Source organism: Aulonocara sp. 'chitande type north' Nkhata Bay, linkage group LG15 (genome assembly GCF_057382095.1).
Source record: "Aulonocara sp. 'chitande type north' Nkhata Bay isolate Kocher_YH1m ecotype deep benthic linkage group LG15, A_spYH_male_GT1.1, whole genome shotgun sequence".
Lineage (NCBI taxonomy): Eukaryota > Metazoa > Chordata > Actinopteri > Cichliformes > Cichlidae > Aulonocara > Aulonocara sp. 'chitande type north' Nkhata Bay.
Window position 1 is genome coordinate 18,378,227 of NC_141358.1, and position 20,593 is coordinate 18,398,819.

The 20,593-nt window shown below is 39.6% G+C and overlaps 1 protein-coding gene across 1 annotated transcript in view; it reads right to left on the reverse strand.

Moving 5' to 3' along the window:
• The window catches only part of syne2a (spectrin repeat containing, nuclear envelope 2a), a 91,439-nt gene that overhangs the window by 19,016 nt on the left and 51,830 nt on the right, over window positions 1-20,593 (reverse strand). Inside the window, exons 75-98 of the mRNA XM_086264781.1 lie at window positions 20,153-20,335; window positions 19,751-19,921; window positions 19,470-19,607; window positions 17,828-18,027; window positions 15,777-15,909; window positions 15,103-15,285; window positions 14,437-14,586; window positions 13,800-13,970; window positions 13,298-13,453; window positions 13,050-13,205; window positions 12,356-12,526; window positions 11,876-12,009; window positions 11,520-11,715; window positions 10,459-10,641; window positions 10,188-10,301; window positions 9,947-10,095; window positions 9,055-9,202; window positions 8,590-8,684; window positions 7,626-7,857; window positions 6,574-6,771; window positions 4,546-4,653; window positions 3,166-3,321; window positions 897-1,055; window positions 58-224 (exon numbers count right to left, since the gene is read on the reverse strand). Coding sequence (XP_086120907.1) covers window positions 58-224; window positions 897-1,055; window positions 3,166-3,321; window positions 4,546-4,653; window positions 6,574-6,771; window positions 7,626-7,857; window positions 8,590-8,684; window positions 9,055-9,202; window positions 9,947-10,095; window positions 10,188-10,301; window positions 10,459-10,641; window positions 11,520-11,715; window positions 11,876-12,009; window positions 12,356-12,526; window positions 13,050-13,205; window positions 13,298-13,453; window positions 13,800-13,970; window positions 14,437-14,586; window positions 15,103-15,285; window positions 15,777-15,909; window positions 17,828-18,027; window positions 19,470-19,607; window positions 19,751-19,921; window positions 20,153-20,335 — 3,851 coding nt within the window. The remainder of the gene's footprint in view (window positions 1-57; window positions 225-896; window positions 1,056-3,165; window positions 3,322-4,545; window positions 4,654-6,573; window positions 6,772-7,625; window positions 7,858-8,589; window positions 8,685-9,054; window positions 9,203-9,946; window positions 10,096-10,187; window positions 10,302-10,458; window positions 10,642-11,519; window positions 11,716-11,875; window positions 12,010-12,355; window positions 12,527-13,049; window positions 13,206-13,297; window positions 13,454-13,799; window positions 13,971-14,436; window positions 14,587-15,102; window positions 15,286-15,776; window positions 15,910-17,827; window positions 18,028-19,469; window positions 19,608-19,750; window positions 19,922-20,152; window positions 20,336-20,593) is intronic.

The window sequence follows — 20,593 nt, forward strand, 5'->3', positions numbered from 1 at the left end:
CACTTTTGTTAGCAGGTCACACCATGCAGCTTCTGTGGCGGCTGTGGTTGCTCTCACCTGGCTTCGATTTGGTGGAAGAGGTTGTGCCAGCGCTGGTTGACTTCCTGCAGCGACTCGTAGACCTGTGCCTGCTTGGCCTCGTCGCTGGCTAAGAGCAGCTGCTCTCCCAGCTGTTTCAGGTGGCTTTTATTCTCACTAAACAAGTTAATTTCCTCCATACAGTCCTGTAAGGAAACATGAAACGATGCTGATATATGAACATTATATCCTTTGTGAACATTTAGTCCTTAAAACAGCAAGTAACCTTGGAAAACCTGGAAACTATTCCAGTGGTTCTCAAACCACATCAAAACTCATGATTAACGATACAGGGCAATTAGCCAAATGTTGTCTGTTTTTTCTTCATCGGGAAAAAGTTCACACCTAATCAAGTTTTAGTGCAAAGCCATAAAATGGATGAGTTATAGTCATTCAACCTGCCCATTTCCATTCCCTTAAGCACTGGGTTTTTTACCAGAAAGTATTTTCTTTAGCTACTATCTTAATAAAAAGTACTGACAAGGGGCTCCAATTTTCTCCGGTCATCTACAAGCAAAAAAACACAACCTCTAAAATAACTGAAATCATACTTCATCTTGAGACAGGAAGGACAACTGTTGTGAAAAAACAAAAGGCCTATAGATCATCAATTCTAGGCCACCATCTGTTATAAACACAGCACATGTAGTTCATATATGGACTTAAAATAGAGCTTATATGAATGCCTTAGTTCATGAACTAGTTGTTGGAACACACACTTCCTCAAAGTAATGTCAAAATAATACCCATAAACAATCCCTTTGTTGATTGAGGTGATTATTGTCTGTGAAACTCTAGTGTTGGGCAACGCCTCGTACCTTCTTTAGTTTCTCCACCATTTCTTTGATGCTCAGCTCTCCCCGGTGGCACACTTTGTGCTCCATCTGAGTCAGCCAATCACAGAACTCCTTGTTTTTGTCATTGAAGATGGTCCACGCATTGAGACGATCTGCGATTTCCTGCTTGCGCGATGACACCTAAGAAGAGTCAAAGCAATAAAAGTGGTGTTTAAGCAGTGCTATAAGTTAAAGATTACAAGTGTGAACTACCTATTCTCAGATAATCACCATGCTATGTTTGCACATTGGGTATACTGCTACAATATATAAAGCCCCGCTAAAATAATTCACTCTAATAAATCTTCAGTGCTGGCAGTTACAAAGTGCTATGGTGCAGAGCACATCTACTGGTTCTCTAACTAAAACTTTCCAAGATCTTTTACAATGTTTTGTTACAATTAACAAGCAGATCATGGAGAGAAAAATCATCTATAGTTGTAAACGTGGTACTTTCGTTGGCAAATTTACTGTCGACTTGCAGGAAACAACAAAAAGAGTGGTGACGAACCTCTTTATGACTGTCAGTCCAGTCTGAAACAGGGTTAATTGTTTTGACTCCCCTTGGTATGCATCCAAGAAACAGTCTGACCCAAATATAGTGCACAAAAAAGCATTTGTGTGGTTGAACTTGGTGCAACTGGGTGTATAACTGATGAAATTTGTAGGGCACTTCAAAAGCCCCAAAGCATAAAAATGTGTGATTACATGGTATTAAAGATTAAAACGTGGCAAAAATGTTCTCTTGCTACAGTTAAATAGCATTTCATCAGTAATCAACTGAATTGAGAAAAATCCCCAGGAGAGTCTTGATATTTGATGAAATTAACAAGGTCCATTTACCTAATGACAGCTTAATACCATGAAAACACCCCATTTCATTGCTGCGGGGGGTGATAATCTTTTTGAAGCTAAAGGGCTTAGCATGCCCATGGGGCATGTTACATCAGCCATAGTTTATTGCTCAGTGACACTTTTATTTTAAAATGAGCCCCGCTTTGGTTTTAATGAACTGGCATCGGAATGGAGGAGAATTTAGGGTGCATTGTGAGTCGCGGTCACCCTGTGAGGACTTAGTGCTTCCCTGGAACAATAGATCCAGTCCCTTGAATCCCCCTTAGCCCAGCCGAGCCATCTGCTCATCAGACCCATTCCGGTGGCTTCCCCCACCTACCACCTGTTAACTATGCAGAGGAAACTGCAGTGGCTCAGATCCACGCCCCCCGGCCATGTCAGGGATGAATACGGATTAAAAATGTTTGGTGTGATCTATCAGCTGAAACTAACAAAAATTCGTTTTAAGACTACTGTCTAGACTTTTCTATATCAAACTAACAAAAACGATTCAGTACAAAAATCACACACACCTAACTGTGAGTGAGTGGTCTTTACTGGAAGAAATCAGATGGCTTTCAGGCAATTACATGATGGTATTGTGCAAAGTTAAGGTTAACTACTTCAGTTTGCATACAGAAAACAAGAGTACTACACACACAATGCATTCCTGGCTGCTGTTGCTATAACCGTGAAACCCAGTAACTCCTGCCAAGACAGGGGCAGGTGGACTATAATTGGGGACTCTATTAGCATGAGCATAAATTAAACCATAATCCCTGACAAAAATGTATAGAGCTTGTCATAACTGTGTGTTTCTCAAGAAAAAGAGTGATTTTGTGCCTAAGCCGAAAGACTTAGTCGCAGGAATTTGAGCCTGTGTGTATACAGCGGAGCTACTTTCTGCAATAATGTAGTTACAGAATTAACCCCCTGTTGTTTTAGACAGCTTCATGTGACTGCTCGTGGTAGCCTGACTTTTTCAAGCTCTCACTTTAAAAAGACTTCTCTTTACTTGGCTGATACGAGCAGAACAAGCTCTGCTGGATACAATCTAAAAACAACCTGTGAGATTCACCAAACTGCAGAGGAAATATTAACAAACAAGTCATTTGGCTTGCAGGGAGGCAAATTGCTGAAAAGGAGACAGATGCAGTTTTCCCTCCATGAACCTGCGCATGCTGGCTCTTTTCTCACACAAATGAGTGTAAGTGTCTGTGTGTGTTTGTGTGCGTGTCTCTGTGTGTGGTGTAAGGCTTTGTGCTGCTGGTCACCGCCAAAACACAGCTGGTAGCAACTTTTCCCTCCTTCTCTCCCCAACCTCTCTTTCTCTCTCTTACCTGTTTCATCTGCAGTCCCTAAGACACACAGTCCCCCCGCTCTCTGTTTACATATAAACTTCTCTGTCAGTTCTCACCTTCATACACAGCTCTTCCCACTGACTGTGGAGTTGCTCCAGCTGCTTCTCCAGCAGAGCCGAGTCACTGGCCGTGACATACTGGGACAGGTCCGTCTTCATGTTGGCCAGTTCCTTCAATCCGATGGCCAAATGCTGCAGAGAGAGCTCAGTCTCCTGCATAACACACACAAGCATGCACACTTGAGCACCCGGTCAGATAGCCATGTACAAGTTGTGTGTGAACACGCTTCTCTCTTTTCGCTCTGACCGTCCAGATTAAAAGGATGTGGACGGGACAGGGGGAGGGTAGAAGGGGTAGAAAGGGGGAGGGGAGTGAAAGCATGGGGATATTAAATAAAGGAGGGGTGGGGGTAAACTCAGGGGTTCTCTGGTGGGATGGGGGTAGCTACTGATGAAATTGAAGTGTTCAGAAACTGGCTAGTTTTCAGACCAGTCCAGAAAACTGCAAATGATTTATTGGGATTTAAATGATAGGTTACTGTCATATAGGTGCCAATGGCATACATAGAGAGATGTCAAATGTTCAGTGTCACAGCAATGACAAAACAGTTTCTGTTCTTCTGTTTCTTTTCAGTAAGTATATTATTTCAGTAAATTACACAATGTCCACTGCTGGCAACCCTCAGTACCTGTTTTTCTGCAGCATGTGGATCTGATTCTGAGAATTAATTTGCAGAGAACGAGGTCCTACTCTGTTAAGACAAAGAGTTTTTCAAAGACTGTTTCCGAAGCAGAGAAGGTGACTGTCCTTGGCGAAAGAAGCCGCAGTACTAAAATGTGAAAACCCTATTATCAGGAATGCAAGTGAAACCCTTGATAGTCCTTGATATATTAAAGCACAAATTTAAATGTATTTTCATGCATTAAAATCTAAATTGAATCTAAACAGAGTTAATCTTCTCTGCACTGACAGAACCAAAGGCCATATTTCTACATATTTGATCTTGATACACTTGTAAATTACAGACTGTGTGTTTTCTAGATAATTTAATGCTTTGGAAAAGTAGCAAACATGCACATGTATTATATATGGAGTTGCATTACTGTTGAAACTTTGTGAAGGCTGATTGCAATAAAACTATAATAAAGCTTAAAAGCTCTTTAACTGCTTTGATGAATAGAGGTAGATTTCATTTGCACAACTGAGTACAAAAGGTTCTATTATGTCTGGAAATCATACAGCATAGCAGCTCATTTTATTATCAAAAATTGCCTTCATTTCTTAAACAGTATGTTATGAAATGTATTTTCACTCCACTGTTAGAAAAGTGGAGCTCTGAAATACCCGCAGCAGTTTTCTACAATTTATATCCCTCTACTTTTCATACATTCACAAACACATGAAAACACATCCTTTACAATATTATATTAAATCACCTGGATAAGAGCGGAGTCCTCCGGTCTTTCACACGTCTGTTGTTTCATCTTTAACTCGTGCATTTCAGACACGATGTTGCTGATTCCATCCTGACACCGAGACCACATCTAGACAAGCAGCGTGACACAGAGCGGTCAGAGATCTCTGGAGTGTGCTTGAAAACACATCAATAAAATGCCTCAGAGAAGACAGGGACAGCTTTAACATGTTAAATTATCAGACACCAAATGTGCCTTCCAAAAATAAATTTAATGAACCTCATAAAAGGAAAAAACTCAGAATGTCATCAGTGTTCTTAGTTTTTTAACAGTCAAGCTTTCAGATGCTGTGATAAATCCTGAGTGAAATTTTTTTTTTTAAATGTTACAAAACCATAGCTCTTTGGGTCCTTAAAAATGTAATATATTATTCTGTATGATGTCTGCAGTAGTCAATTCTGTTTTTCTATCAATCTATGTGTGATCTGACCTTTAAAACGCTGTTCAGAGGGATTTCCCTTGTCCGGGTTGGATCCTGTTGAGCTTAAAGGGGTTAACACAACTTTGCCTGACCTCTCTCTGGTCACGAAACCAGTCAGATGTCATAATTAACACAGCTCACCCAACACAAATGTTAGGGTCTGAATATTCTAATAGTCAGAGAGCAAGCACGCTTAGCAGGACTTGACGAAAAATAATGAAAGGGTGTGCTCATGTATCTGTATTTTTAAAGGTATTTTTAAAGGTATTACTTGTAATATAAGATTAGGGTGGTATTTTGTTCGATGTCTGGTCTGTCTAGGTCTTACAGTAAAGCACTGAAGGAATGAAAGGGGCAGACACTGGCAACCAGCTGTCTCTGGATGTGGATCATGGAGAGATTTGAGTCGCTCTTTGATCCCTCTTGGCAGGAGCTCAGTGCCAGGGCAACACACCAGCCTGAGTGTGTGTGCGTGTGTGTATGTATGGGTTGGTTGGGATCAGGTCCTAGATATGGGTCATGCAAAGCAGACACCTCCTACTCCTTTGTTAGTGCACAGACACACTCTTTTTCTTGATTTTCCTGAAGGTGCAGTTTTCTAAATACTCAAAACATATCAGGCAGTGATATAAATGCAGTTTTAAGGTAAAACCTAATATGCTGTCTCTTGATTAAGCTGGAGAGTGGATGGTAAATGTTTATCTTGCCTTTTATATGTGTAGATTTTCTTTCTCACCTACATCTTTCCATGTTATGCAAAATATTTCCTTTGGTGTTGGAGCCTTGATACAACAGTTGAGGCAATACTTGTTCTATTTTAGAGAGCTACAAGTGTATGTTAGGAGTGTGGTAATAAAACGCACTCATTTTTGTTGTTTGTTATTTATTTTTTTAAATTTTACTTCCTGATACTTTCATTTGATCCTTTGGGTTAGGCTTGATTAGTTTAAATCAAATACAGCAGTTCATGCTGTATTAACATGTTGGGTATGATGTGTTGGGTGCCACAATCCAGTATATCAAGCTCAGCCACCAAAGGACACCTTGTGCATAAAACTGGCGAATGTCTTTGACAGAACAGCGAGAAATGATCCAAGTGAATGAGAACGACTTGCTCTGTCAGCGGCTATAAATCTGTGGGTTGTGCCCTCCTGGTGAGGCTATGGAGTAAAACTAAGCTGAATGAATATGATTCATGCAGTGAAAACCAATGGGAAGGAGTTTGCTGTGCTGACCTTTATTTCACCAAAGTTCAACTTATTCTTTATTGTTAATGATTGATAAAAACCTTTCACGCGGGTGGGCTTTTTTTTGTTAAAAGTGACACATGAATCTGTCTCCTGCAGTTCCCTGATGGTAGTGAATTCCCAGGAAATTATGGCAAATTGACCTCTATGTTTTCTGAATTTTCAGCTTTGGGTTTCTTGGGTCTTTCTGAACTGTATAAAGTCTTTTGACTATTAATCAAAACAGTGAGATTCGGATATGGATTTTACTCGTACACTTTTAAATAACTGATGATTCAGATATAGCATAAAAATGCTAAAAATTAAACACAGGCATGTTACCTCAACAGTGGTGTAAAGCATGTCTCTTCTTTCCCTCAGTAGTGATGTGGTTCGTTGCCAGGCTTCATCTATGGCCTGAAACTCTGACTGCAGTCGACTGTAACACTCTGAGTCCTTCATTGTTTCACACAGATGTTTTCCAGCCTTCAGTGTCTGGGTGTACACAGTGGAGTGCTGATCCAGAGACTCTGTGATACACTTTGAAAAAATGTGGGGAGAAATAGTCTTTAGGGTGAAACTTTTGAGTAAAAACATTAAAAACCTAAAACGTTAAGTTAATATAACTGATCTCCCTTTCAAAGCCCTCTTCTCATGCATCTCTGGGACTTCAGCTGCTCTAGATTGAAGTCCCTTTCTGTCCCCTTTTCCTTCGTTCCTCTCTTCCACAGCATGGCTGTCACGTCTGCTGTGACCCCCAACTGGTCACAGAAGACGGCCGCCCCTCCCTGAGCCTAGTTTTGTTGGAGGTTTCTTCCTGTTAAAAGATCATTTTTTTCTTCCCACTGTTGCCAAAGTGCTTGCTTACAGGGGGTCATTTGATTGTTGGGGTTTTCTCTGTATCATTGCAGGGTCTTTACTTTACAATACAAAGCGCCTTGAGGCAACTATATAAAATAACACTGAGGTTAACTGAATTGAATTGTCTCTGTTGATTCTGGTTTTGAACACATAGACAAATGAGCTAAGCCTGGTGAGTACGGCTGGTTCATCAGCAAAGATTGTGTTGGTTTAGGCAAACAACAACAACTTTTGCATGCTGTCACACAATGGTATGGATTGCCATTCAGACATGTCTTTTGCTGATGTACTCCCGCAGCCATAGGAGGAATTTCTAGTGCACAATCTCGTAAAAAATAACAATGAGTGTTCTCCTGGTAACACGCATGCCCTGATTCAGTGTCTGTGGGTTTGAGAACTGTGAAATCTTCATGAACGTAGCAAATCTCCCCACATTTTTATGGGTGGATTACTTAAACTTCATGGTCAGACTTTATATAGAAAAAAACAAAAAAATTTTCTCACTGCATTGTAAAATACATTTTTATACTGACCTGGTAATCATCGACACAGTTCTGCAGCTGATCCACTGCACAGAGAAAGCGTCCAGTTGGGGGCAGCAAAGAGTCAGCGTCCCTCAACAACTTCCACAGATGTTTCAAACCATTCTTGTAGATTCTCCATTGGTGCAGCTGTTCCTTTGTTAAGGTCCGGCTTTGACCAGCCAGAGCCACGGAGCTGAACCAGCCATTCTTTAAACTGACCACTTGTGCCGTGAGCTCAGATCTGAACAAACCAACAAAATACAATTTCAGTTTTTGTGTGTCATTGGGTCCAAAACAATCACCAAAAAGTAAAACCACATAAACAAATAAAATAAAATGGAGGCGATAAAAACTGTGTTACAGTGTGTCCACATACATACACACATAAAAACAAAAAGCATAAAATTTTACAACTAATGCAGCATAAGGACATCTCTGTCACAGCTGATTTATCTGCAATCTATAAATTACCAACTGCAAAATAAGTGGGATCTTAAAAATGTCTTCCAGCTGTGAGCAGCGGTTCCAGCAGCGAGGGAAAATTCCCTCTGGGTTCTTTCAAAATTCTGAAACCGTTCCAAGCTTCTCAAAGAATTCAAAGATGGATTCAAGGACATCGAGGAAAAATACAGCAGTTGTCTGCCATGCACACACACACAGTAATTTATTTTCAGTCAGTTTAAGACCTCAAAACAACCACCTCTCATTAGTCAAATCACCACCCCCATTTGTCTTTTGCAATGGATCCTTGCAGCTGTATTATTTCCCACACAAATCAAAAGGGTATGCACTCTACAAATATTTTCTTTTATGATTATACTTTGACCATTTAATGTCTCATGTATTTAAAGAAAATTCTACTGATACATTTGTTATTTTATTACACTAGCAACAACAAATAAGCATTTTATGTAAAATAATTATATGCAAAGTATTTACTTCTAAGCCTTTTCTTGACTTATCCATCATTTACCTTTTCTCTCCTGTTTCTTTTTCCATGGATTTGATTGCATCACAGAGAAGATGCTGCAGAAGCTGATGTCCAACAATTATGTCAGCCTGAAGTCTCTGTGGGAGCAGAAAAGAGGGCACAATGTGATTCTTACATCACTCTTTATCTTTTTTTAAATAAACACTGTTTATGATTAAACATTTCAAAAGTGTAATAAAATTGTAATTACATTTCTTGCAGCATTACAGCTTTTCTTCAAAATAACATGAAAATTGCTCCAGTGCTGCAATGCTCTCAGTCTCAGCGATAAATGAAATTACTGGGTCGAGGAGGTCATTAGTTTGGCTTCAAAGTGAATTATCAAATTTTTCAAATAGTTACTTATAGGAGGTATAAAGATGATTATCAACTTTGCTGATTAAAATGAGCTAATAGAGCAGTTTTTACATAGTTTTTATAACTAAAAATGAATAAAACATATTCTACCTGATGGACAATCAGCATCTCTTGAAGGCTTGGATAACTCGGGTTTTTTCTGCACACTGCTTCCTGCTCCAGTTTCTCCTTGATCTGTGTCAATCTTCCACTCTTTTCCTGAAAACTCAGGGAACGCTGGCGCTCATCCTGCAGTTCTCTAGGAAATAAATGTAACATACATCAACATGCAAAGCTTTCTTTTACTACAGCGCAGAAAAAGAACACTCAGTGCATCCATTGTCTCCAGAAAATGACACAATAAGTTATTCCTCAGAAGAATTTGGCAATAGACAACAACACTACAAAAAACACCCCCACCTTCAGTTATGAGGCTTTATGTATCAGGACACAATAAAAATAATCTGGTCCATTGCAGAAATTAAAATTAAGTAACTATAAGCTCAAATTAATATATAACATATATAACATATAACATATATGGCATACACCATATATTACTCATTTAACAAAAATGTAATGAATTGCTGCATTAGTGCTTCCCAACAGACGCGGTGTAATATCTCTTGTTGTTCCTCAGAATCAGAATCTTTTATTGCCATTGTAGCAATCAAACACTGAACAACGAAACTGACGTGCAATTCTTACTTTCACAGTCAAAATAAAAATTAAGTAATTTTAATTTTATTTATTTTTAAAAGTGAGTTAAAATTGATAAAAGATAAAAGAGATTGTATTTAGCTAACCTTTACCCTGATAAGAATTATATTTACTGTGTTATAATATGTAAAACCTAAGAATAGAGGGTACACTTTCTGTTTATGATGATTGAACACTGCTATGTGATACATAAATATCTGAATTTGCCTGAAAAACTGTTAAATGTGCAGACAGCTACACATAGATTACTATCTTTGCTTTCTCGTGAATTGAACTTCCTCACCTGTCTGATGAACGAGTCATGACTTTGACCCACTCCCTGATAAGTACGTGCAGTCTCTCTGACTCCTGTTTGTTAAGATTCACGTGGCCACTCATGTCTCTGATGTCCAGCAATGATGGAAACAGACCACAGAGCTCCTGGAGTACCTGCTGCAAACCCAGGTATATTTGAAACAACTGTAGTTTAAGAGCATTTGTTAATAAAGTGTACAGGGATGTAGACAATAGTGAGTCCGACGAACCTTTACAGAGTCTGTGTTATCTTTGCCGGCCTTTAGTTTCTGCTGTAAGTCCTGCATCTGCTTTTTGAACACCTCCAGTTGGGCGTGAAATAGTTTACGTTGCTCTAAATCCTCCTGCACATTCAAAGAAATGTAACTGAGTATATATAACAGTTTGAGTTTGAGAAAGTGTCCCTCTGCACTCAGTGTGACGATAATAAATTCTCATACGGTGGGAAGCTAGACTGAAAGAAAACTGCACAGGTAAAATATTTCACATAACTTCCCTCACCTCAACACTCCTCTTTTTCTCTGCAATTGCCTTGTTTAGCAACAGGATGCCACGCGACAGCAGTCTGGTTTCTGATCTTATTAAATTTGCAGGTAGTGGTTCTAGCTGGCCAATAAGAGGCTTGGATGCTGCTAAGACATCTCCCATGATGCTTTGCAGCTCTTCAGCAGCACCCTGCAACTTCTGGATAAAAGAACAAAAAACACAAAATTCTGATTTTTCATATTCATATATATCCATGTAGTGTGTTTAATTTTAAGCAGCAGCTTTAACAGAAAAACTTTTTAACCTTTCAAATTGTTTTCATCTAATTTATTTGAGGATTTTTTTTTAAATAAAGCAGAAGATCAGAGCTTCTTTTTCTAACAAAATACACTTTTCTGTGTATTTTGAAGAAGAAAAACCCCAATATTAATAGCACCGCAAAAGCTTTTTGTTAAAAAAAAAAAAAGAAAAAGAAAGAATTTCCAAATTAAACACGTAATACTGCATCAGAATTACGCACGAAGAGGGGACATCAGATGTATGAAACCTGAACAGACCACATTGGATATTTCTGCCAGTAAATGCATGCTGCCTGTTCAGTTCCAAGAATAGAGGATCAGTCATTGAGAAAAACATTTAATTAAATTGTGTATGTAATTCGTGTACTCTCTAAACCAATGCCAGGTACAGGATGAGTCAAAGGGGGAATTTGATGGCTCTAAATACTGAGAATGGCAGATATGAAAAATAAGATCTATTAAATCCTAATAAGCTTATTTGCTTGCTCAAGATAACCTTTAATAATCCCAGAAATAGTTTCAATTCAACCACTTAAATTTATTCATGCTTTCAGATATTTGATCTACTCAGTCTTAAGCTACTTTAAAACCTTATGAAATAAATCCAATAACTTGAATTTTTTTATTATTATGACATAAATCACATTGTGGATAACAGTGGGTTTACTGCTAGAACTTCACACACGCATACTGAAGCATTACATAAGCGTATGAGGCAGCTGATTTCTGCTAACAACCTGTTCTGTATAGACAGTCTAGTAACAGCCCTAAACTCACCTTTACTGAGCCATCTATGGCTTGAGTGTTGTGTCCAGCTGAAAGTGATGACCTTGATAGCTCCTCCCACTCATGCTGCAGGTGTTTCTGCTGTGCAGAGCAGCTACAAGAGAGACGAGTGTATTCCTGCCAGACCAAAAGCGTCTCTTCTGTCTTTATGTTTTCCTCCTTTATCTCCTGCACCGTGTTCTGCCACCTGAGAAGGATGCAATGCTTGATTACTTTGCGGCTGTATAGCGCTAACATGCACAAAGTAAGACCATAGTTGCCTGATTTAGTTGACGATGTGTGCAACTGTAACATGTTTAGTTGTTAATTGAAATATTGCTGCGTGCACTGCAACGCAGGCCTCTGACCGTTTTTGTTCTCCTTCCACTTCATCACGTAGTGCCTGTGCCGCTCCATGATGGAGAGACCCTACAAGACTCTGACAGGATTTGTTCACAGCTGCCCAAAGTGCTTCTCCTTTTCCAGCCTCCTCCTGGAGTTGCTGTGGGACATAAAACACATTTCTTTTATATTCCTTCTTACTCTAAACTAAAGCTTAGAGACTGAAAAGCACTGACGGCTTGACATCTGTGAGTGCCTACATCTATTCTAAATCTGTCACAACTAGAATGAGGGGCTTTTAACTTCATACAGCTACAGCTGGTTGGTCAAAAACATTGTTTTTCTAAACTGTTGCTTTAACACTGGCAAATATATAAGGCTTTCAGGAACTGACATGTCAAACTAATTAATATGATAATTGTTAGAATGAAATACAACATGTGATTATTTTTCTTGTAGCTTTGTATGCACACAGTTGGATATAAAGGTTCACCAACAAGGCTTACCAGGAGGAAGTCCACGTATCCCTCTGCCTGCTTCAGCAAGAAGAGAGGAGCTTGTTGATGCTGAAAGGCACAGCGCACCCTGGTGGTGTGCAGAGTCACATCCCTCAGATCTCTGTGGAAACAACTCCACTTTTCCACAACCTGTTGAAGCGCAGGTCTCAGAGCTTTCATCTAGAAAGGCCGCCAGAAACAAGACCATTTATAAAGATAATTTATACTGTAGCTCAGTTCATCTGACATTTGGAATGATTTTTTGAGTACTCCATGCATTCTGTGCAGTTATTGAGCAACTTGTAAGACATATGACTCCACTAAGCACCATGTTTGGCATATGGTGCTGATCAGGGTGAGTTTATCAGAGCTTTGTTTGCTACGTCTGGAAAAAGGGACAGAAAAAAGAATAAACCAAGTGAAAGAGTGGAAGGACATAAAGCCAAAACAATAAACTTGAAAACACTTTGCAGAGGGAAAATGCAAAACTGAGTGATGAGTCACTGTGGGTCTATCATGATAAGTGACCCCTTTGTGTATGGAAGTGTTACTCAAGCATAAAGCAATAACTTTACATGTTGTCCAAGGTGTTTCAGGCCGAAATACTTCTCATCATCTGCTCAGGACAGGATTTACAGCTTATAAAGCTTGTGTTTTAATATGCTGTAATCTAGCACTGAATTATAGTAAGACTGACTTTTACCTCTTGACTAAGATCCCGGCAAGCATGACTGATGCCCTCTGCCTCATTAGAAAAGGCAACATCACATGGGCGCTCCTGTTCCCTTTTATCGTACACATGTGTGGTTTTTAACTCTTGTAGAGCTGCAGCCACTTCCTTCACTCTACCCTCAAGAGCCTGACAAAAAAAAACACATTCTCAGATCAGACCAGAGTGGAGGGGATGATACTCTACAAAAGGCCCTCATCTCTTTGCTCCTGTTACTTTACCTCCCACTCCAGCAGAGCCTTATGAGCCAGAGTTTGGCTGGTGGGCTGTTTCCACTGATTCAGCTGCTTCTTCTGCTGCTCTATCCAGCCGTGGAGACACTGCAAACGCCTCTCCCTTTCTGCACAAGTGCGATGGATCTGCTCAGCGCCACAAATCTGATGAGAGAAAGCCAAACGGTGGATGAATCATGACAAGCAAAAAAGTCATGAAAAGTTATGTCTTTATAGCCGAGTTCGTGTTAAAAAATGTATTTTCTTGTTCCTGTTGCTGTAAAGTAATATAGATTTATGGCCTCTTTGGGGTTCCAGTGCCGATATAAATCACTGATGCAGCACACTATGAACTCACACACATATTTTTTACATAATAGCCTTTTATCAATGTCCAACTTGAAAAATCTGTTTGCATCAATAAAAATATGATAGATGGATAAACATAGAGGTTACAGTTGCATCAGATTAGTAGTAATCTGCCTGTTTTATTAGTTGCTGAGATAGAGACCTGACTTTCTAGCTCTCTCTGAAAGTGCAGCCACTGCAGCCTGGAGGCACCGAGTTCCTCTGCGAACGTTGTACGCTCAGAGCGGACTGCCTGGATGTCTGCCATCTGAGGCCTGGGCTGACACAGGAAATGAAGGAGGAGCTGCCCATTGGTCACAGCAGCTTTGAATGCCTAAAAAAACAACATAAAAAATGAATAAAACTACGCAAACCGAACCAAAAACCATGCTAGATTCTCCCCTGCTTGAATAGACCAACAAATCTGATTTAATGTAGATGCCTCTGTTGTGCCACTTTTTTTAACTTACATTTTTCATACCTTTCAGTCTTTGAAGAATTAAATCAGTACTGTTTTAGTGGTTTAAATTATAGTGCTTTTACTGCAGGATGTGATTCATAGATGTCACTGACATAACAGCAGAAAGAATAAGAGCCATATCGAGGAGAGAACAGTGAAATGCACCCTTTCAAGGAAAAAGCAACGTATAAATTTCAGATGCTCGCTTGTTGATTGTCAAACAAATTGATGGATGGGTTGCGTCAATTCAAAGTAAAGACTGGCACTGAAATAACCTTTCAAATATAACCAATTGAAATAGATGCAGAGGAAAAAGTGAAAACAGAGGTGGTTTAAGTACCTGGAAATTCTGCAGGATTTCAGTGACCTGAGCTGCACTGCTGGCCTTGAGGACTTTTTCTTTCTCCTGGTTCATGCAGTTCTTCATCTGTTTGAGCCAGTCCTCCAGATCAGAGAGAAGCTCCATCGATGGCTGTGCTGCCAGGAGACACTAAAAGGGGAAAAGATAATAAAGAAAGCAGGGAGGTTCACTTTACATGACATATATTCCTAACTTTAGTTAGTTTTTTTAGATTACTTCATATGATTTATCTAACAATGTAATTATATTTTTAAACATCTGCTCCATTACTATCTGACCTTTGTGCACATCCGCATTATTAAATCTTTTTTATCTTCTCTGTGATTGCCAAATTTTTAAACATCAGAATGATTATGAAGCCAAATATCTGGTTCCACTCTCTGGTGATAAATGCTCAGGAGAAATTGAATCGTGGCTGTCTTCTAGATTCATGGTCCTCCCTATCCTCACTCACCCTCATATAGATTTCAGCAGGGTTTAAGGTTGCACTCCCCTAACTGGAGAGGAGTTTTCAGTGCCCAATTATTTTTGAAAACCAACAGTACTTCAATAAATTGGAAACTGGGCCACTATAGAAACCACTAGAAAGGGGCTATTCATCTAACATTCATCTAACAGTTAGGGTCTTTTGAAAACATTCTGCACCTGTTGCAGCTGGTCTTGGGTTTTTGACATGTCAGAGGTCAGCTGGTTCCAGCTGTTCTCTAGTTGGGTAAGCTGAGTTCTCAGTCCAGGGCAGTCAGCCTCCCTCAGCTGGAGGAGCTGAGCAGCATCCTTGGATGCCGAGGTCTTCAGTACAGACATACGTTCCACTTCCATGGAGAAATCCTGGGGACATGTTGAGGTTAACTAATATTAGAAAACAAATCAATATTGTCCAGCAGCCAGTTTAGACCCATATGTCCATCCATTACAAATTTGTGTTAATTTATTTGGACTTTTTGTAGGTGGTGTTTGCCCTTTCTAACTAAAGCTGGGGACAGGATTAAATATTATGTCATGTAAGGAAGCAAATTTTTATTAATTTCTTCATGATCATGTCATAGAATGCAATAAAGGGTTAGGGTTATGGTATCTGCTTATATCAACCTCGTATACCAAAGATTGTAGCGTTCTGTAACATTTTACAAATGCATTTTACGAAGTGCTTGAAAAAGACTTAAACCACAGGAACGATGAGGAATCATTTAATTAAAAAGCAAACTAGTAAGAAAAAGATGTTAGGATGTTAGGGGCAGACTGCAGCGATTCTTTAACTAGGCTGTTATTAATCTTCTTTAGGTCAAAGGCTATTTGATGAGAACACAGAAAAGCCTTACCAGCAGCTTGATGAGATTACTTTGAACACACTCCTGACTCAGGTCAGAGAGATTTACCAGACCTGACAAAGTCTTCAGGTGTTTGTTGGCACCAGCCAGCCATTCACTCACCAAGTCAAAGTTGGAGTGGAATCTGTGGGGAGGATGGAAAAGCACATAGCTCAACCAGTGGGGCAGAACATGACTGTACCTTCATACAGAGTGAGGTAAGGACTTGGGCTTGGATCCACAAGTGATAAATAGGGCTTGTAAATGAGTGGGGTTTTTTTTCTGATGTCTGGGCTGTAGAATACATTCAATGAGAATATAAGGAACTTTCTGTACAACAGATTGTCGAATTGTTGCTGTAGGAACTCATATAGTAATTCTTTGCCTATGTCTGTTTTTCATTTGGCACGTTTTGTGTGGTCTGTGCTTCACTTTTTACTGACTAAGAGCCCAGGCAACATTTCTGAGCATAATTTTTTTTAAAAAACCTAACAACATGAATCCACTAAATGTTCTGTTCAGTCTGTGGAAAGAACATAAGTCACTCAGATATGGATTTCAGGATGCTCCTATAAAGTATGCTACAAAGTTATTTGTTTATATATTCCAGATCATTTTTGCAGGTTGCTAGTTAAAGTGCTGTTAATATTCTTATTAAAAATTGCCATGGCAACTTTTGTGAATCCACTGACAAACATTTGACTAACAGTAATTAGTAGGGATGGGTATCGTTTAGGTTTTATCCGATACCGGTGCCAAATCGGTACTTTTGAAATGGTGCCGTTGCTCAAACGGTGCTCAAACCGGTGCTTAAAGGATGGAGAACACAAAATTGGTCCAAAAACCTCTCATGTTCAGCTGGTTTTTTGTAAAAAGATAACAATGTTAGCCTTTTCTGCAGCTATGGGGCATATATGGTATCACTCTTGGCTGGAAGCAGTGCTTAAACAATGGAAAAAACACAAACTTTATCCAAAAACCTCTCATGTTTAACTGTTTTCCACTTTTTCTTTGGTCATTTTAGCCTTTTTGGCCAGGATGAAGGGAGTATCTGCCATCAAACAAGAGGACAGCCGCATGTAACTACAACGGCGTTTGCTGGTTCACCTTACTGCATTAATGTAATAATGTGGTTAGCCTACTCAACGTAAATTACACACGAACATTAAGCTACTCACGCAGAGAAGAACGGCTGCTGCTGCATCATCATCCTCATCATTTCTGCTACACTGGCAGGGCTAGGGGCCAGGACTCTCCTCTTCGGGGTTTTTGGGGGATATTGCTAACTCCGGGTCAGATAACAGGCAACCCACACACAGTAGATGCGCTCGGTGTGAGGTCTCGCAGCAAGCTATCATACGGCGCATTTCTCGGCTTTAAAAAAAACGCTATGCGTCGCCAGGTGTTTCATCGGATTTGAGGTGTTACCTCCTTTGACAGTATCACAGCTTAAAGCACTTGTTGCAGGCTGCTGAGTTTGCATATTTTGCTGTGAAGTACAGCCAGACTTTTGACCGCTTCGCCTTGGGCTATCCTCAGAAACGTAAAATGATTGGCTAGAAGTGTGTCACAGCTCAGGAAAAAAAAGCACCGAAATAAAGCACCGAAATGTGCCATCATAGCACCGGACACCGGTACCCATCCCTAGTAATTAGTGGTTAACTTCACAATCAAATGATGGAACAATGAATCACTGTGGAAAGACCAAAGAAACACACACAATACCTATACTCTAAACATTTCACACAAGGCCATCAGGTTATACCAGGCTTCATTGTACTTTAGCTTACACACAAATCAATAGAAGACTAAAGACAGCTGGTTGTGAGGCACTTTTTCACATAGTAAAACTGAAAGGTTGTGAAAGAACATCTTGTTAGGGAGGTCTAAGTTCTTTTTAACAACCTTTTAAAAAGCTCATGCTGGGTAGAAAGAGACTTTTGGCAGATATTTGAACAAAGAACAAATGAAGAAAAAAAAATCAGCAACATTTTTCATTCTGTGCAGGCAACAGTTTAAACTTTAGCCAGTAGATAATAAAGATCCCAGTGAGCCTGGATCACCTGATTTGGCTGTCCTGGATGTCTCTGCAGCGCTGAATCTCTTTCTCTGTTCGCCTGTAGGCATTCCTCCAACGCAGCTCCAGAGCGCCGCCTGTCTGATGGGTTGATGCAGCAAGCAGGGGCTCTGCCTGCAGCACCTTACCCTGATCCAGAATTGCTCCTAAAGTGGCTTTGTTGTCATCCAGCTGGACCAGTGTTTGCTAAGTGGCAAGGAGACTTATCAGTGCTTATGCTTAGAATATCTGGAAACTCGATCTAATGCTCAAAGAGACACTTTAAAAGTCTGACGTGCAAAAATGATACGTGAAAGAGGTAGAGGACAGAAAATCAACAAGTTAATAGCAGATGCAAAAAAAAATCATCTCTCATTCTCAGTGCCAATAAAGCAAAATACCACCTAAGCCTTCACTATGGTTGCAGCTCTCTTTATTTCACAGTTCACTCTTTATTACTGTCACTGTTAGCTTCTATTTTCCCATTTTCCCACCAGTATTTTAGCACCATTCGTTCCTTTGTCCTAAATTGACTCAAGTACCTTGGCTCCTCACTCTGTGTCACATACACACATTACTCATTACGATGTGACTGCAGTGAAGAAAAGAGCTCTCACAAATCCTAAAGAAGCTCATTATTCGGTTCCTGTTTAATTTATTGGGGGATGTATTTTCATCACAGTGATTTCAAGTCATGACGCACAGAGGCAGCTGATGGTACAAAACTATCACTTTAGTAATTAGTCTGTGGTGAAATATGCAGTACCAAATGAGATATAAAATCCTAAATAGATTGATGGTTGCTGTCAGCTTTTAGTTTAAATAAATTCTGAGTGTAAACTGGAGAGTCCTGTCCTACTGCTGCCTGTTCATGAAACAATACAACTTGACATAATGTTCAACTAAGATGAGATAAGATAAGATAAGAAGTACTTTATTTATCCCGAGTGAAATTCTTTTGTCATACACATGCTCAATGCAGCAAGAGAGACAGAGAAGCAGAGGAATACGATATACAATATGTACAAGTATATAGTAATATACAGTAGGATAGTGCAAAATATAATATCAAATAACTGTAACAAGTAACAATATAACTATATCCTGAAAAATAAATAGCTTAGCTATCAGTGCAGGTGATTCTAAAAGTGACATAATATTGTGCAAGTGAATAACAGAGTAGCAGCATATGATGGGGAGATGAAACAAACATTCAATGAAAAACTGTTGGGTGATATTGCACGGTCTGAATGGGAACAGAATAGCTTTGTTATAAATCCTCAGGAAAATCACCTACAGAGCGAGGAAGAGTTGTACAATCTTTTGTACTAACCATCTAACCAACTAACCATCTTTGTAGTTTATTGAGGGGCTTTCTGGAAAATACAGGAGACTAGAGCCCAGGATTCTTATTAAAAGAAGCACTTTCTTCTCTTTCTGTCTTTAAAACATTATAAAAAAGAAACCTTTTATGTTAACGTGAACTGATTTCTGTACGAATAATGAAAATAAACCTATCACACTAAAATGAGAAAACTAGCTCCTAGTGACAAACAAACAGATTAAGCTAAGGAGAAAGAAAAAAAGTAACAAAACAACTCTGACTTAGAGAAGTGAGAACAAATTATGTGAAGTGTGACAGGATGTACCTGGCAGGCATCTAGTCTGTGCTGCACTAACTCCTCCTCATCATCATCTCCCTCAGGCTCCCATCTGCTGATGAAGGCTTCAGACTCATCCAGCACTCTCCCCAATCGACCACAATTATCCTCCCAACGGGTCCATTCCTAGAGCAGAGCCAAATATAAATCCAAACCCCTACTTTGAAATTGAATCTATGAATGCATGTTTTTCCAGGAAAAATGAAACAAAAGTGCACATTTGTGAATGTATAAATTCATATGGCCTTCAGCAAATATGGGCTACAAACCTGAAGTCTCCTTTGAGAAGCCATTTCCTGTTCCAGAGCCTGTTGCTGCAGTGATTTGGCCCTGGCTTCCAGGTGTACCCGTTCATTCTCTTGACACTTGAGTGCTTCTGGCTCATGTTGGGATAGATACTGAACAAAAGCCATCTGGGACCTGAGGACCTGCAGAAGCTTCTATATCACCAAGAGACGAGCAAAGCGATGATCAATTAAATAAATGTGGCAACAAACTGGATGTGATTGAGGTCTAAATACTCGGGTGTCTAATGATTAATTAGTGGAGGTTGTGCTTGCAACATGGGGCTCTTTAAAAACCAGGAGTTTGCTTCATACTCTTGAAGTAATGTACCAAACTTAAATCTGCTCTTTGTCTGTGTTTTGAAGAACTTCCTGAAAGTGAGATACCTTGTGTGTGCAGAGAACAGCTTGAAGTTTGCTGCAGCTGTGAACCTGGCTCATCTTTCTCTCTCTTATGCATTCTTCACCCAGTTCCAGGAGCCGAGTTATCCCCTGAAGCAAGGACCTAGAACTGTGTTGCATCTTGGCCTTTTCCCCTGGACTTTCCCTCAGATGTCTGGCCAGCACACACTGCAGAGATACAGATGAGCAGCAGAATTTAAGAAGAATACCACTAACTTTTAAAATACAGATCCTACATCAGTAGCAACTACTAAGTCAGTGAAATGTAATCAGTTAACTATGGCATCCATATAAACTCAGTAAGCACTAATATGTCTGAATAATTGTCAGCAAACTCATTTGTCTGATATCATAACAACTGCCTGTAATGGATGCTTTTCTGTTATATTACTAGCATTTTAATTAGGCCTTCTCTAGTATTGTAAC